This window comes from Diaporthe citri (assembly GCF_014595645.1).
Source record: "Diaporthe citri strain NFHF-8-4 chromosome Unknown scaffold_2, whole genome shotgun sequence".
In the NCBI taxonomy this organism is placed as follows: Eukaryota; Fungi; Ascomycota; class Sordariomycetes; order Diaporthales; family Diaporthaceae; genus Diaporthe; species Diaporthe citri.
The window spans coordinates 2,329,848-2,347,003 of record NW_025064847.1 but is presented as its reverse complement, the minus strand read 5'-3'; the positions used below and the strand labels follow the sequence as shown (position 1 = coordinate 2,347,003).

Below are 17,156 nucleotides of genomic sequence, written 5' to 3'. Positions count from 1 at the left end.
GTATGCATTCACTGACTCATCCACATACCTAGGTATCTTGCCGGGGAAAGCCGCTCCGGGAGCTAGCTAGACGACTAGGGAACAATCCTGCGTGGAAGTGCGTGAATGGCGCCATCCTTGCGTCGGGGAACGTGAAGCGTGAGCACGCTACCCAAGGTGGCCCAAGGTGGGCCTACTGTGATAGGTATGTACTGGTGCTTACGGATTATTGCATCACCGGGATATCAAGCGATATTCGAGAATATTTAGTAAAACAGGTTCTCGCAAAGTAGGGATCATATTCTCGGGACTGGACGACTTCCGACTCAGCTAAGTTTGGAGAAGGAACACACTTGACGACACAGATGTGCCTCAATATCGTCAGCAGACGACACAAACCATTTCCAAAATTTAGTTGACAGGCAATCCCCCCTTGGGATCTACAGCCACAATGTTTGGCGCGTTTGAGAAGTATCACCACAGTGACGACACTGCAGGCTCCGACGAGGAGGAGACCTTCCTCCCCAAGTCCGATCCAAAGATCGAAAGCGTCGTACGAGGCTCATCTTGGACGGATCATGTGTGGAAAGCAACGACTCTTCTTTTCGCAGTCCTCTTTGTTGTGTCTCTCTTCTTTCCTCGGCCTATGATCTTTCAATCTAGGGATACTTACGAGACCGGTTTTGATACCGACTTGGGTGCGTGCCTCCAGCAAGTCGGTGACAACATAGAGACGTTGCTGATCAGCCTGTAGAGCCAGCGGTTGCATCAATCAGAATGCAGCGAACCAAGTTCGCAGGCGGAATCATTGTAAATGATTCGGATGCCTTCGAACTCGTGCTGGACCAAGGGGCGCCTCAATATACTGGCCATCCCACACAGAAGCTTGACGACAACTGGGACAGGCTGGTCGGTAAGATATCTCACTTTCAGACCCCTAACGAAACTGCCAATAATTAATCCTATGCTCCAGGTGGATACATAGCTCTCACACAGGCGGAAGCCGCCAAAATCCAGGGCGAGGTCTCCGTGGATGGCGGCAGCTACTTCGTAGTACCACATGTACGGCATAGTCTCCACTGCGTGAACTATCTCCGAAAGGTGGCGTATGAGAAGTGGTATCCTACGATTCGCACTGAGAACAAACCTACTGTGCCGACATTTTGGCAGCACGTCGGTGAGTCTGCTCCTGGAACTCTTTCATGGACAACTGCTAATCCCGAAAGAAGACCATTGCATCGAGACGTTGAGACATACTGTCCAGTGCCAATCGGATCTTACGCCAGTGCCCCACGTCTGGTCAGAAGGAAAGCAGATGTATTTGGCAGACACGAGTCTGGAACATACCTGCAGAAATTACGAGGCACTTATGAATTGGCAAGACAGACGTGAAGACGCATTCAAGGCCAAGATGGGCCACGAATAGAATGATGACCATTCGGTATGTCTTGAAGAGCATGATTGGTGGTAGACGGGGCCGTGGAAGACTTTCACACCGCAAGAGTTTACATAGTCTTAAAAAAATTACACTTCATCTCGAGTAATGTTCTTCTCATTGAAGTACGACAGTGCTTTAGTCCAGTTCAGCGGCCACCACGGCAGACTCACGTTCGAGGAACTATGTACAGTAGGCCGGGGACCGCTTTTCAGTCCTGGGCTTCCAGCGCTAGAAAATTGCATTCACTTGTCCGTTCAGGATATGAAACCCCTACTCTTGTGCTCTTGAAATTTCACGAATTCCAAAGGAGAGAAGAAAAGAGTAAAGAAAACAAATTGCGTCTGTGATATTATCATCTGCCTTCTGCAGGATAGTCGATACCTAGATGCTCTCCGGTTCAACTTACGTGACACTTCTTGGCGTTCGAGTTGGGAAGACTTTATGCGATTATACTCAATGCATAGTCCCCCGATCAACTCTCGCCTCGATGCTATTCATAACGAGGTCTAACTGTTGAGCGTCTCGTCTCCCTTTCCGCGACCAGCGCCCTGTGCCTCGATCCATCGTCGTAACTCCCCAATCACGGCGATCACTTTGGAACTTTTGTTAGCCTTGCTGGCCTGCATAATTAAGGATCAAAAAGTCAGCAAATGGGCCGAGCTAGGGTAATCCTTGGGCTGGTATGGGAGCCATCAGACCTTGTGGACCAGCCACGGGGTAAGTGTCTATCAGTCCCGAGATTCAAGTACATGAAGGCACGATGCACTGTATGGATGCGCTGATTCATGAACTACCACAGTGGCTCGGCTGAAATGCGACCAGCAGGCTGCATACTCATCCATGCAGGAGGATTTTCGCCTACGGCCCCCAAACGCTTGGAATCAGTCAAGCTTTTAGGGGCAGGTGCTCAGCACTAGGCAAGGCATGGAAAACCCTTGCAAGAATACGTTGGCACTGTGTGTGAGCGGGTTCAGCTCACGAACTACGGGGGCTGTCTGTGGAGACGTTAGGATAAGCTTCGCGGTCAGCGGCAATCCCCGTATCGGGCTAACCCGGGCCAATTGCCAGGGCCGGCGCCCGAGCGATTGATTTTGCGTTTAAAAGAGATGCCTTAATGCATTTGACGAGGAGCAAGTTCTCGTGACAATGATGTGCAATAAACGCAAAATGCCTACCATCCAGTTCAAACATTAAGAGGGCGAGCAAGATGGGCATTAGCTGAATTTGGCATCTTGTATTCACTCTGCTTGCTTGCTCCCCCCACTCGCCACAAACATGGCACCTACTTCGCGCTCTTTCAAAGGTATGATGTTGTGGTCTGCTGCTACGCTATCCAGATCCGCTGCCGCTTTCTCACAAATCTTTCCACTTGACGAGACCTGGCCAAATCATCAGCAATGCGTCGACCTGTACGGACGAGATGCTCTTGATCCGCGGTCGGAGTCATCTATCACGGTCGTTATGGAGCCCCAAAACCGAGCCGGCATTGTGAGTGTGGTGATATTCGAGCTGGGCGATGAGCATCTCGGCGGCATAGTGCGGCCGGGCACACATGAGGTAGGGTCTCCCAGGGCCTCAATTCCTGTATTTACTTCTTGATGTGTACATTATCGCTGACGCCGATTTAGAAAGAGGTTTTGTGCAGTGCAGAGACAGCTCAGGAGGGTCTGTGCAACGAGTCCCAGCTGGGCGAGTTCCTGATCTCTGACGCCGCCAGAGCGGCTGCTAAATATCCAATGATGACCCGCGCTATTGACGTCTCTAAGCCGATTCCTCTTATCTACCCAGTCAGAACGCCGGGGTTCTATTGCGCTGCGACCTTCAGCTTTTCGGTCGACAAATTCACCGGGACGATGAGGACCTCGGAGCCAGCCAGCAACGGGCCTGCTTTCAAGAGAAAGTTAGTCGATGTCTATTGCTACTTGACTCCTCTAATTCTGCTTATATCAACTATTTGGGCTTGTTTCGAGGCCTGGAATGGCTCGCTGGGACAGTCGAAACTTGCTATCTCGCTGGTAACTCTCTCCGCCTTGGAGACAATGGCACGATGGGCTCAGCTGGGAGAGGGCGACAAAACTGTGGCAGATCTCCTCAATGCATCCTGGGCCCTGATGCAAGTGGTTCTCGTCGCCATGACCATCGTAACCACCTCGACGCTTGCACGGAAGCATGGCGTCTGGCTGTCACCATTGGTGGCGACAGTCACGACGCTGATAATGGCGTCTTTGTGGGCCTTGTGGATCTGGGCCGAAATCACTGCATCAAGCACGGATTTTCGTCCTGTCTATTTGGACTTATTGATATCCTGCTTCTTGGGCTTCTTCTTCTTTGGTTGTGGCATCGCATACTGCAGGAGAAGGAAAGAGTTAAAGCGGGGATTGCGTGCCGAGGTGGCCGTCGGACTGTGCATATTGATTCCTGGAATTCTCTTTGTCGCTATTGGCGCAGCCAATTGTGGGATTCTGACTCGGAAGATGGACCCAGTCGACTTCGGGAAGCGATATTGGAACTACAGGTTATGGCTTGTTGACGGGCCGTTCGAGACGACACTCCCGGTATGGGCTGTATTTAATGCCCTGATGTTGAGCGTTGAAGCTTCAAGGGGCAAATGCTCACATGAACACGATCCTTGGGCTGGAGAAATGCAGGAGCTTAAGGAAGAAGGGGCAATAGAAGCATAGACACTAGCTAGGCTAAATGAACACCTACTTCTACTCGTACCTATTTACTCTGCCTGTATTTAATCATCCGTGAAAATACCATAGGGAGAATTCGTGGACGATAAGAAATACGTGATAGACAGAGCGGAGCTAGCTAGTCTGACGTCGTAGAGACTTCTGAAAAGACTAAGCAGTTCACTGCTGAAGTGGATCCACTGATTCTCTGCGATTACTGATTAAGATAAATCTAACTGTCTACTTTAATCTCTCTGTGCATGTCTCCGTGTTGAACCAGATCTTCCGGTCAATATAATGTTATGCTGACGGGTATCTGCAATTAGAGCGTTATTAGATTTTGATGTTCTCCCATTTTCTATCTTGCGTTTTGCCTCCAGGGTTTCAGAACTTACATGCTTCCTCCAAAGATAGTTTTTATCCTTTGCAGATCTTCAGGCCGTGCATATCGTGTGTGTACGCGGAATTAAGCGGACATCCGTGTGCTGGACACTATTTCATTGCCAAACACTTCAGCTGCTGGGGCGTTAAATTCGAGGCCATCCTGGGTAGTTGCCCACGTCTGAAGCCATGTTAAGTTCCGACCTAAGTCTCACAACCATTTTCTGCAGCCTTGCGAGTAGCAATGAGGACCGGTGTGATTGCTCAGACGATATCGTGTACCGTCAGGAAACGAAGATTGGGGGTATCATGGAGATTGTCATCGCCAGGGTACACGGCGGGCGGTGGCTCCGGGACGGCCCGGAGCGTTATGGCAAGGCCCGGCCCATATATCCCAGCTCATTCCCGGACCGCGTCTCTCCGCGCACTCATGCAGGTCGTCTGTCGCCATCTGTTCGGGGCCTTCAAAGACCGTCTCGGGTATCATGACGGGAACTTGGTAGTATTTGATCGTCCAAAACCGATGTTGGATATACCGTGGCTCGAGATTCCACCATCGACCTAGCCTGGCTACTCTCAGTAGTGCTGTTTCTACTGGTAGTCGTCCTTTTGCTATTGAGCTTTGACGATATGAGGAGACTGGGCAATGAATCTTGCAACTTGTCCTGTTTCCTACTGCCACGCGCTCTGCGGACAGAGAATCGCTTATGAGTTGGTCTGAAGTCGTCAATTGTATCCCGTAAACCCATTTTGTGCATCGAAAACAAGGGTCGTAGCAAAGGCGCGCAAGCTGCTGAGGCACTCCAAGGTCAGCATAGCTGGTGAAGTCGAGATCAGGGAAACACTAACCTGAAATGACACCAAAATTAACCTCCACATTGGCCCATATGAACATGCTTGAAATAGTGTATGATAATTCCTCAGATGTTTCATCCAGACGCAGAGAACCAAGAATAACAAAAGTTGTCCCCAGGCAGGTGCTAGAGAGTCTGTGAGCGGATTGCATTTGTTAATGCTCAGCGGAAGTGGGTATCTTACACTATTCCGAACATAAATAAAACAATAACACCGATCTTGCGACGGAGACTCATCCGAAGTTTCCTCAATTCAAATAGGGGGAGAGCAATGATCAAGACGTCCAAAGTGAGGTGACTGAACGCTCCGGCGGGGAACAACCTTGCATCGGTGATGGGACATCGACCATCCACTGATGGGTCCCAGTACTTTTGTATTGGTATGCAGCGAACAATTCCCAATGTAGTCTAACAATACTGGTCCGTTAGAAAGCATGATTCTCACCTGAGGACGAAGCGTGGGAATTGAAGAAGCGTACCCTGATCACAGTCCACAGGACCGAGCAAATAGTAAGAACAATGATGGGGTATCTCAAGCGGCCGAGCGAAAACATCCGCCAGTACAGGGCCAGGACGGCAATCTTGGCGAAGCCGACGGCGAGTGCGTAGAAGACTACAAGAAAGAAGAGGTTCATTCGTGCGGCCTTCAGTGTCTGGCTCGGCGTCATCCACGAGATTTCTGCCCGGTGCAGAGCAAGGCCATCACAAACCCCTGAGTACCAAACATTCAAGTCAGCCAAAGTCAGACGCATGCCTGCGTGAGCAGGTAGATATTCTGTGCTTGGCGAGGGGTGACGTACACTTTATACCAAAGGCACTGTTTCCGACTGCCCATACCTGCAGCACGCCCGGGTTGGTCAACTACCGGTCTTCTCCACGGCTACAACGTTTCGCGAGGCAAAATATGGAACTCACGTAGGCAGACAGTGCCATCCAGTCATCCCACCACAGCCGGGTCTTGGTAATGCGTCGGGCGAGCAGGCGCAGAGCGATCGCGGCTGTAGACAACATCCACGGTATGGCCAAGGACATGATCCCCGGTACCTGCGAGCTCTTCATCGCGCGTGAAACACCTGGGCGGAGCTACACGGCTCGCAGCAGCGCATCGTGGCACTTCACAAAGATTCCCAGGGGCTTGGTGAAGAGTGACGCAAGAAAGAAAATTGGGAAAAAAAGGGCGGTCGTCAGGTTGTCAACCGGTTCTCACTCTTGCAGGCCAGTATGTAATGATCAGTCGAGTGTTTTGAAATGGACAAGACCAATTGCAAAGTCCGGAGCATACACCGACGGCATTTGGGGAGCCCATCTTGATGACCAGCGTGCCAATTGCCACACTGGGCAGCTGGCTGCCCGATGCAGCAGCCCACGAGTCAGAGACCGGCAGTTCAATGCGACAATGCCAACTTTGTTGATGTCGCTCCTAGGGTCGCCGCCGCCCGATCAGGGTGTCGCGCACATTCAGGGAGGGCAATCAGTGGTCAGCCAATGGCCGTAAGTGGTCAGAAGGTAAAATCTCCAACGGCACGTAAATTTAATGGCCGGGAGACAAGGCGGGAATAACAGGTTGCTTGTGAAGGAGAGTGCTGAAACAAGGAGCATCCAAGTGTCATCGCCGACCTGAGCGTCAGACCCTCAGATTCTAGAAAGAGCACGAGTCAAGGGACAAGCTTGTCTTGTGATCGGCCACAAAGGCACGGTTTGCAGCCATCGTAAATTCATTAATAACTATCCACGAAGCTGAATTATACATCAACATCGGGAAAATGTTGAGCCCGGGAGCTCTCCTATTTTTGGCCAATCTCCAGCCTATTGAACAAGGTTCACTCGCATGCAACCGTTCGAGTTTATGTTCAGGGCTGCAGCGCAAAGTGCCGCACAGCCCTTTCAGCAGCGAGACCCACAGCGCCTGCTACAACGACTGCCAAAGCCCATGGGTTGGCAGCCTCCTGAGTCTTGGGCCAGAAACTGTTCTTAGTTGCCTTGTACTCGGCGAACTCGTTGGCCTTGACCGGGTTGGTCTTGGCGTACTGCTGCTCCTGGTAGGCCTCGTTCTGAGCATCGCCACCGACGTATCTCAGGAATGCGTAGTTGGCGGCCGGTGCAAGGAGAGTGATGGGATGGAGCTTGCCAGATCCCCACAGGAAGAGGGGGAACGAGAAATGGACGAGGGCGTCACCGAGGTAGCTGGATCACCAGGTTAGTAAAGGGTCGGAGTAGAACTAATACAAGTTGGTACATACTTGGGGTGGCGCACGATGCTCCAGACACCCTCGCGGTTCAGGGTAGCATTGCCAGTCTTCTTCTTGTGCTTGTTGAGTTGGTAATCCGCAAGGACCTCAAGGGCAAATCCAGCACTGAAAACAAAGACTGCGGCGTCGTGAGCCCATTCGAGAGGAGCTGACAGAGACGAGCGAGCACTGCAGACTGTCAGATGTCACATTCCGAGCATGAACAGACAATAAGCCGATACTCACCTTGCGTATGGGTTGTGCAGAGACAGTGTGAAAGGCAGGGAGATTACAGCCTGCACGACCGCTTCAGGGAGGAAATATTTGAAGAAGGCCTTGTTCCAGAAACCAGGTTCCTGCTTGTCCGCAAGGTATCGGCCGTCGTCAGAGTTTGACTTGGCGCTTCGAGAGGCGACTTGGTAGAAGAGACGAGCGCCCCATGCTGTGATTCCACCGAGAAGGACTTTGTCCGGGTAGACCAGAGTCGAGAGAGCAGTGCCAACAGACACACCGTCGTAGACGACGCGGGTACCGACTGCACTCCACCAAGCGTTCGCAACCGGGCCAACAGGCCAGAGCCAGTCTTTTCCGTCAACACGGTTGGCAACCCGAGAAGCAGCATAGGCAGCAATGCTGAGACCAGAGTGGAGACCAACAGAGGGCAGAAGAGTGTCCTTCAGTATTCCAATTGCCGTCGCATCGCGAGGGATGATGTACCTGTCAGGTGTAAAGTGGGCACCATATATCTCCTGCTCCGTGTGCCCACTGCTCGGACCTCGAACAGGGATCCCAATCCGGTTGCTGGTAGGGTTGTTTGCCTCGCCTCGGCTCCAGTGCGATGCATATCGATCTTGCTCGGCGCCGGAGGTGGTCCAGACTGGGACGCTGATACCCTCGGCCTCGGCGTTGCGGGTAGCCGAGGGACTCCAGTGAGCGGCGTATCGGTCCTGCTCCGCGCCGGACGCTGTCGGCACGCGGATGGTGATGCCCTCAGCTACGCCACTGCGCGGAGCCTGACGGCTGAGATGAGTGGCCCAGCGGTCCTGCTCTGCTCCTGAACCTGTGGGCATAGGCACGGGTATTTCCCGACGAGCGGGATTGTTGGCATTGGAGCCCCAGTGAGAGCCGAAGCGATCCTGTTCAGCTCCTGAGCCTCGAGGAACGGGGACTGGGATTGATTCAGTCGTTGGGTTGTTGGGCTTGGACCCCCAATGGGAGCCAAATTTGTCTTGTTCAGCCATGGTGTTTGACTTGTGTTGAATCTGAGGTTAGACTGGTGGAAGCAGAGGGAGGATCAGAAGCACTCGTTTAAGGGAGCTCTGGGAGCTCTGGGAGCTCCGGGAGCTATAGGTCAGCCGAGTGACGTGATGGTTGCACCGCGCCGTTCCTGGCATGACATCAGAATGATCACCCGCTGCTGTAGGGCGCCGTACGTGGTAACCAGCAAGAAGATCGCCATCTTAAGGCGCTCTGTAGGAGCTCGGCGGACCTTTCTGGCATATGACAGACTTGTTTACTTGCCTCCAAGTTAGTTGGATCAACTTGAAGCTTTCACGACTCGTTTACACTCTTGGGAGTATCTATCAAATTCGGGATTGACGAAACCCGACCCTAACCCTCAGAAGACTTAGCCAAACCCTTTCCCCCCCCCCCCCCCCCCCAGCTCATTTTCCTTGGCCCAGTTCAAGGCCGCATCAAAGGCAATGGCTACTTCTAATGGCAAAACAAGTGCGACCTTCTTTCTGCCTATCAGCTATGCTTTTATTTTTTAATAGATTAAGTTTACTTGAATAGATGTCAATTTTGATAGGACCCAAATGAATTGAGGACACAATACAGATTAGAGCTCGTCACTTTCCATGGAGTGCATGTCCAAAGACGGCATCACGCATCGAGCATCTCGAAGGAACTGCATCCCAAGTATTCCTTGGCACAGGAGGGTCAACGCCGAATATTCTGTATGACTTTGATTCGGCTTTGATTTGGTAATTTCGTATGGAGTATATGATGCCGATGGCTCGAGTTGCTGACGATCGACTTCAGGATATTCGCAGACAATGAATATTTCACCATGTGAGTTCTGACGACCACCAGAATTGAGCATGACATTAATCCGAGCATTTCCACACGTTGCGCCGGGTATCGATAGTCGTGACGTGTTTGGACGGAGGCAGCGCCCTCCTAGTCAAGACAGAAGTCTCCATGGGACGAACATGACGCCGCATTTATGCCCAACCACTGCTTCAAGAATGGGCGAATGCCGTATGGAATGCCGCTGGTCGAACCTGCATGTATACAATTGTGCTCGGGGACTTGGTGCCTAACTTCCGCGGAGCACAACTTTCAATATTGAGCAGTGGAGTGAGGGAATACCGAGCAGTCTGCAGCCGGTGTACAGCATCCGCGTGCTTCAGTCCTCGCAAAACCACATGTATCCCATGCCATTGCTGGGGGCGTTTTACTGATTTGCAGCCGTGTAACCGGGTTTGAACTCACACGATTCATGACAGGAGGAGAGCATTGTTCACCGGGCCGCGAGCCTGAACACAAGGTCGCAGTGCCTCTTGAACGTGCCCCCTCGGACCAGGACCAGGCCTTGATATGGGCAAATGGGACTGTTGGTGGCGCAAGTTGACGCTACCATGTATGGAGAGTGATTCTTATGGGGTGCCTGGCTGGCAGGCTCTGGTATGGAGGCCGGTGAAGCGATCAACAGATGTCCATGCTGCACCCTGTGTTGCAGATACTGCCTGCCCAGGTGTGTCAGCAAGGGCCACCACCGTAGCAGAGTTGGACATCGGTGATGAAGGTGCCAGTTGGTGCCTGTTCATTCCTGGACCCGAAGTGGAGACTCGTGGGCCTCAAGAATACTGGATTGGCCCATCATTGGATCGCCTGCTCCATGCCGTGGTCAGAAACTCGGAGTGTCCATGCCCGTCGAACGCATAGTCAAACATTGCGATCATGGAAATCCAGAAGCCACCACGCTTTTCTTCGCCATAAAGAAATAAACAGCTTCAATTTCTCGTATCGCAGAGGCAGAAATGTTGACTTTGTGGTGTAGTGAGAGTATGGGGTTTCATCGTGCGCCAGCCCCTGACCCAGTTTAGCAGCTTTGTGCTCAAGTGCTTACTTTGCTTTTCAGGCCTTGCTTCAGCGACCTCTCGCCGGTGTGACTCAGCTGGAACTGCTGTGTCGCTGCCTGCACACGCGCCTCATACGAGATCGCATTTAGTACTTCAGCAATCGTCCCCCAAAACCATTCCGCACCTTTCTACCAAGTTCAACGCCAAGGGATTCCACCGGCCGAACTCACCCTAGGCCACTTCTCGCACGCTTATGGTGCATCCCTTGTTTTCTGAGAGAACTCTTCTCCCTACGGTGCCTGCCTCGTCACATGGGCCAACATGGATGGCATGGCGCTCGAAATCTCACGCTTTCGCGGGTGGGTACAAGTGAAGGAGCTTGTGGCTTACTTGGATGAACTGCGAACAGGTGTGGCAGACGCAGATTCTGCCATCTGCCAGTCAATACTCCAAGCCGTCGAACAGAACTTGGTCTCGCCAGATGTTTTCAGCATATTCATTTCTTGGTCGAAGTCTCCTGCCGTCATCGCCAGGTGCCTGAATTATGAGTCCAACACGAAGATACGGAGATTCGCTATCAGAGAACTTGGGAAACATCTGAGACGCCCTGGGAAGTTCGACTGGGAGCTGACATGGAAAGCTTTGGGGGGTACCGAAGGGCTCGTTCAGATCTTCGGCAGGAGCTCCGTCGACGAAGTCAAGACGATGTCGATGCTCATAGGAGGCTGTAACCGCGGCAAGAAGCACGAGCAAACACAGCGATGTGTCGAAGAGCTCCTGCGGGCCCTGCTCCCCGGCGTCTACGCTTCTACTTCGACCATACAGAGCAACGACAGACGCCCGATCCAGCAGCATTACGCCATCATGCTGCCCGCCTGCTCCCAAAGCTTTGTCAACGAAGTCCTCGACTCGCGTGACGATGCCAACCCTCTTTACAGATGGCGCGACCTGAAAAGACTGGTCCGGAGCCACAGGGCTTTGCTGAGAGGACGTGCGATCAGCCACCTCTTTAGCAGCGGCCCAGAGGACGAGGATGCTCCGAGCTACCTTGATACCTTCTTGTTCGGTGACAGAGAATTCGCGATCAAGGCTCTCCAAGGTCGCCTCGATGGCACTGTCACGGATGAGCGGTGGGGGCATAACGACGAGATCGCGGTGTTGATGCGCAATGTGCGTCGTCTTGCCAAACACTGGAAAGCACCCGTCGAAAAGAAGCGCCGCATTCATGATCTAATCAAGCTTGGACTGGAAATACTGGGAAAAGACCGTGAAAGGAGTAGTGACCTGTCCGATAACCTTTGGGCCATGACTTTTTCGCGATGGCAAATATGGCCGGACCACTATGAAGATGTGCTTCGACTTGGCTTGCAGTTGGATCTCGCCGAACGACCACACAAGGATCCCCGAAGCTACCTCCCTGTTTTACGGCGCCTGGAACCGGGGCCGAGGGAGCGACTGCTTCAGCTTTGCTACCTGGATATTCCAGGAAAGCCGTTGGACCTCTTTGCCGCTGAGGACTACTCGGCGGTCGCTAGGCAGACTTGGCCTTTCGAATTGTTCCGCCTCATGAGCACCGATCAAGCGATCCGCTTGCTGAAGAAGTTATACCAAGCGAATCCGGAGTACAACTTCCTTGAAACATCGGATAGAACATCCATCCTCCCTGTCCGGGATGTCGGACCACAGCGCAACTTCAACGTGGATTTGTACCTAACAATACTCCAGCGCGACAAGGAGAAAGTGCAACAGAATTCCAGAGACACAATCGAAAGGCTGCGGAAGAAAGCGTCTGCGGCCAGGGACCAGTCTGACAGGGCTTCACTCGCAAAAGCAGCGGCATGCTATGCAATCGCGACTGGAGATCTGGACGTCTACGGCGAAACCGTCGTCTGGCAGAAGCGCTTTGTCAAGGACCCACTAACAGCCAAGGTGCTGTTCAGCAGGGACGTGGTCCGCTCAGTTGAAGGTATTGAGCTTCTATTAGGGACTCCCACTCTCGACACATTGTCTGCCACATGCAAAGACAGCACACCGCTTCTCCTAGACGAGATATCTCGCGGGATCAAAAGCGCAGACGCTGTTCTCAGGACTTTCCAGGAGTCGTATCTCCTAGCAAAGCGAGAGCCGTCATTTCAGGAGTATGACTGGACGCATGTCAAGGGACTATTTACCGCGGTGTTCAGCTCGCGATTTTCCCGGTCAGAGACCCTGCAAAGGCATTTTAATGTGCCGAGAAACGAAGTCTTCCGGATAGTATGGAAAGGCCTGCTGGCAGCGCTTGAGTGGCTTAACGCAGATTTTCTCCAAGCTATCCGAACTGCAATCCAAGAGCTGCTGGGAAAGTCACGTCCTGAATTTCTCGCGGACGCCACGAGATCATTGCTCGACATCGGGACCGAGGGGCGGAAGAGAAAAGAAGAGAAGGGCGCATCACATCAAGCTCCGGCAGGGTCTCCGGGCGTTTTTCCGATCGGGTTCCAGACCAAGGGCATGCCCGCGTCTCCGCCGCCTGGGTTTCCCTCGGCCATCAGGAATTCAAAGCTAGGGGATGAGACTCTTGAGCAGATGTCCTACGATGCTCTGACGAAGCTGGCAAACAGCGACATGCCAGCACTTGCGTCGCCGCTCATACTACAGACGATCCTGGAACGGCCAGACGCGAGCTCATGGCACAGGATCTTACTGTCAGTTGGTTTCCTGAAGAGGTTGCGAGCTGAAGAGGCACATGAACTTCTCTTGGGCCTCGCAAAAGGGATTGGTGAAAAGCTGGAAGAGCAGTCGTATGTCCGAGTGGGCGAGTCCGAGCCGCCAAAGCATGCGCCGTCTCAGCCCGCCGTCAAGGTGACGACGGTGAAATACCTCGCCCAGCTCCTGAACAATGCCGAGTTCATCTCAAATGACGCAGCTGCTGAGGTGTTGATTGAGCTGTTCAGGGCCGCGCAGCACCGGGATATTCGCATTGCCGCGCTTGAAAGTCTTTTGAACTTGCTGGATGGCATCTGCACCGGGACGCAAGAAGAACTGCGAGCCAGCCCCGTGGTGCGCAACATAATGGCCGCCTTGAAGACTGTCGTTCCGGTGGCTGGGAGCATAAACGAGCGACGCCCTCTGCGCAAAGAAGACTGGACGGAAGCAGAGACGACTGGAATGCTACCAGAGTTGTCTGAAACGCCCCTGGACAGGCTGCCACCTTTGATGAGAGCAGTCGTCAGCGCGGTCGAATTTCGCTCGGGCCTTAAGAAACTGGAGAAGGAATTCGTCGAGCACATTGTTCTTCCCGTGCTTGAGCAGTCCCAGCAGGAGCACACAAGATGGGTCAACATGTTCCTCGCCAAGCACAAGGCCACTGCGCTGGGAGACCTCCTTCCGGAGACGCCAATAGTGCCACTTCTTTGGACCACCGTTTTGTGCAACTACTACCGTTTCATTCCCAAGGAGCATCTAGCAGCCTTCAACAGATACGCAATCCACCGCATCGCGCCGACGCCCGCAATCGAGAAGTTCAGTGCATCTTTGCGGGCTGATACGGAGCTGTGGGGGAATCCCGAGGTACAGCACTGGCTAGAGAGTTATGCCGGCGGCGATTTTCACCCCTACCGCTCGCCGACGAACACGCTGTTCACGCTCCTCAACTCCGTGCAGGACGAGCCCGCTGAGCGTGCTGTTTTGCTCGACATGATTCTCCAGCACGCTGCGTTGTATCTCGAGGAGTATGAAAAGTACACAGACATGTGGGACAATTTCGTGAATTCTCTCGAGCCACGTGCAGCGTCCGGTACGATGGAGGATGAGGTTGAATACAAGAGATGGTACGATAATCGTCGTTTCATTGCATTGCAGGTCATAAATCTGGTCAGAAACAAAAGACAGCAGGGGCGGCGCCTCATTCTTCCCTCCACTACGAAACTCGAGCTCTGGCTCCTCTTCACGATGGGCTGGTACAGCGCGGATGACAGCTGCAATGATTTTGCCTCGAGGCTGGAAGAGCATCTGTTGGCTGTTCTTCAGGAAGACGAGACATGTGCTCTCCGGTGGTACGAGGTCGCACGCGCGACCTGGGAGGTGGTCGAAGCGGTCCTCAACACGGACGACGAGCGCTTGAGAGTTGCGTATCATATCGGCAGGCTTGGCCAGGCTGGCCAGGCTGCGGGCGAGACGAGCCGGCAGCTGAGGGTGGCCTTGGACTTGGTCAAGCTTGAGGTGACTCTGGAACTCATAGGCTCGTGCGAGACGGACAAGATTGGCGATTCATTGACGCGTCGTCTGGAGGAGTGGCGTGCATGTGACTCTGATACTATCAGGCGGATGGTGTTTCAATGGGAGGCAAGTAGGTCGACGGTGTAAGCAGTCATTTTTGGGATCATTATTGAGGTATCAGACTGACCAAGTCTTGATCTACTTGTGACTCTGTGGCCGTGCGCCTGTGTTTTAATGCCTGAGTTCAGTATCCTGTCCTGCCTCGCAACGATGATAACTAGCAGCTAATTCTGAGCACTCCATGAATTTCTCATTGCAAATGAATTGGAAAATGTTGCAGTGACTGGTGTGCCGTTCGCCGAATCCAGGCAGTGAATCTCAACGACCGATTCGGAGGCCATCACACGGGAAACCATCCATACAGCCAGGACGAGAACAATGGCAGGGGAAGTTATATTTTTATTTATGGCGGCGCGCCCACATTCCCAGGAATACGTGTCTCCGGAGAGAAAGAAAATTCCTAGAAAGATCATTCGACTGCCCCCTGCCTACGGCCAAGGCGCAACAGCATATGCCCACCCTCCTTCCAAACACCACCGCAGACCTTAGCCACACTCGCCGGCCTGGGCACATTAGCATGGCTCCTGAAGCTCATAGTCTGATAAATCCTATTACGCTACACACAGTCCCCTCCTCCAAATTCCCGTACTCCGCCAGCCCGCACTTCGCAGCAATGCCCCGGTGAAGATTGCCAAGGTGACGCTGTTCACGGCCACCTACAGTGCAGTTCCCGTTGCTAGGTCCTATCAATCCACCGTGGTGACTGCAGATGTTAAAATACCCAAGGGGCTCTACATGTGCATTCACGATCAATGGCCAAGCTCGTGCCTGTCTTGTATGTCTGACAAGTCATGTGATATCATTTGCCCTGGGGCTTCAGCAGTTGGACCATAGTGTCTGTCCGATTTCCCCCACGGCGAAGACACGTCCGTGTACGGCTTCTGGTTGTAGCCAGGCTGTTTGCTATAGTGATGTTGTTGCTGGTAGCCCGCTTGTACGTCTCTCGACTTTTTCTTCTCGCGCATGAGCATAAAAGCCAACGCGCCGACCGCGATGGTTAGTGGCAGGCCGACACCCACTCCGATGCCTGCTCCCGCACCTGTCGATATCCCTTGGTTGGCCTGCTGCGTAGATGTACAAGTTGGGTCGGTGGCGCCTCCGGTGCTTGGACTCGTGGTGGTAGATGTCGTTGCCGTTGCCCCGCTGTCAAAAAGGTCCGTTGAACGGGCAGCATTCGTCACCGCCCTGTAGGCACTGACTGTGAAATTCTGACTGGAGCAATTATCGAGGCTATAACAGGCGAAGACCCTGGAAGCGCATACCGACACGCCAACATGAGCGCCGCGTGATGCTGAGAAGGGAGTCAGCTGTGAACTGCGAGACTCTCATTGTAATCATGGCCAAGAAATGAGAGGATAAGCTCACTTGTATCGCAAATATTCGGGCATCCGGTCTTCTGGTATTGCTCATCCGTACATCCGCCGCGGTACCAAGTCCCTTCAGTCGGCGACAGGCAAAGGCCATTGGTCATGCAATAATGATCCGCAGAGCAGCACGCGGCAGCCTCATTGCTGGAAGCGACCGAGCACGCCTTCAATGCGAGTGCCGCGTTGCCGTTGGGCCAGCAGCAGCTCTGGCCGGATGCCAGCTAGAGGGACACCAGCGGAAGCGTTGCGAGGAACCAGGGCAGCAGATACATTCCCTGCTGTCTAATGCAAGTTCGCACGACAAAGTAGAAGCCGGAAAACAAGATCCCGTGGCATCTGGGAACAGTACTGATGAATAGCGAAGCTGCTGCGCGCTGATCATGCCTGGGCAGTCCAGTTAATTAATAACCCCAGAATCTGGGCGGCTCCCTAACCCCCGCTGCTCGCCTTTCGTGCAAGCAACGCATTGGGCTCTCGGATTCGGTGACCTGCAGTCATCTTATGCAGTTCGTAAGGGCGCAGGCCGTCTTACACTATTAAAAGGTTCCTTTATTGTTGTGAATCCCTCACGGGCCCGCCTCCTCTCCTCACCCCACTCCCGCTGCTTACACCCAATGCGGGTGAGCTGCATCTGGCCCAAACGTCCGGTCTCAAATGAAATTGCCAACCGGATGGAAACACAACATATGGGGCATCCCACATTCCTACTGAAGCAGTGGCTGCGGCGTGGATCATCCCACCTACTTGGCTCCGTGCCGAAGGGACAGGACATGAGAAGTCCAGATAGCCGCCTCTCTCGAGATATATAACACCTGTACATTCTTTTCTATC

The 17,156-nt window shown here is 53.1% G+C and overlaps 6 protein-coding genes across 6 annotated transcripts; 3 read left to right on the top strand and 3 right to left on the bottom strand.

Annotated features, from left to right (window-relative positions):
• Positions 1 to 430: 430 nt before the first annotated feature.
• INS49_006274 (uncharacterized protein) lies at positions 431 to 1,405 on the top strand (the record flags this gene model as incomplete). The annotated part of the gene is made up of 4 exons (XM_043167046.1): positions 431 to 677; positions 734 to 892; positions 953 to 1,156; positions 1,209 to 1,405. The coding sequence occupies 4 exons, from the start codon at positions 431 to 433 to the stop codon at positions 1,403 to 1,405; spliced, it is 807 nt and encodes a 268-aa protein (XP_043028190.1).
• A 1,287-nt stretch (positions 1,406 to 2,692) lies between these two features.
• INS49_006273 (uncharacterized protein) lies at positions 2,693 to 4,098 on the top strand (the record flags this gene model as incomplete). The annotated part of the gene is made up of 2 exons (XM_043167045.1): positions 2,693 to 2,974; positions 3,046 to 4,098. 2 exons carry the CDS (start codon positions 2,693 to 2,695, stop codon positions 4,096 to 4,098), a joined length of 1,335 nt encoding a protein of 444 aa, XP_043028189.1.
• Positions 4,099 to 5,752: 1,654 nt separating this feature from the next.
• Positions 5,753 to 6,386, bottom strand: INS49_006272 (uncharacterized protein; the record flags this gene model as incomplete). Its single annotated transcript, XM_043167044.1, has 3 exons — positions 5,753 to 6,039; positions 6,128 to 6,164; positions 6,243 to 6,386. 3 exons carry the CDS (start codon positions 6,384 to 6,386, stop codon positions 5,753 to 5,755), a joined length of 468 nt encoding a protein of 155 aa, XP_043028188.1.
• A 791-nt stretch (positions 6,387 to 7,177) lies between these two features.
• Positions 7,178 to 8,796, bottom strand: INS49_006271 (uncharacterized protein; the record flags this gene model as incomplete). The annotated part of the gene is made up of 3 exons (XM_043167043.1): positions 7,178 to 7,511; positions 7,568 to 7,744; positions 7,802 to 8,796. The coding sequence occupies 3 exons, from the start codon at positions 8,794 to 8,796 to the stop codon at positions 7,178 to 7,180; spliced, it is 1,506 nt and encodes a 501-aa protein (XP_043028187.1).
• A 2,166-nt stretch (positions 8,797 to 10,962) lies between these two features.
• Positions 10,963 to 14,985, top strand: INS49_006270 (uncharacterized protein; the record flags this gene model as incomplete). The annotated part of the gene is made up of 1 exon (XM_043167042.1): positions 10,963 to 14,985. The coding sequence occupies one exon, from the start codon at positions 10,963 to 10,965 to the stop codon at positions 14,983 to 14,985; it is 4,023 nt and encodes a 1,340-aa protein (XP_043028186.1).
• Positions 14,986 to 15,707: 722 nt separating this feature from the next.
• On the bottom strand, positions 15,708 to 16,429 carry INS49_006269 (uncharacterized protein; the record flags this gene model as incomplete). Its single annotated transcript, XM_043167041.1, has 2 exons — positions 15,708 to 16,249; positions 16,324 to 16,429. The coding sequence occupies 2 exons, from the start codon at positions 16,427 to 16,429 to the stop codon at positions 15,708 to 15,710; spliced, it is 648 nt and encodes a 215-aa protein (XP_043028185.1).
• Positions 16,430 to 17,156: the final 727 nt, after the last annotated feature.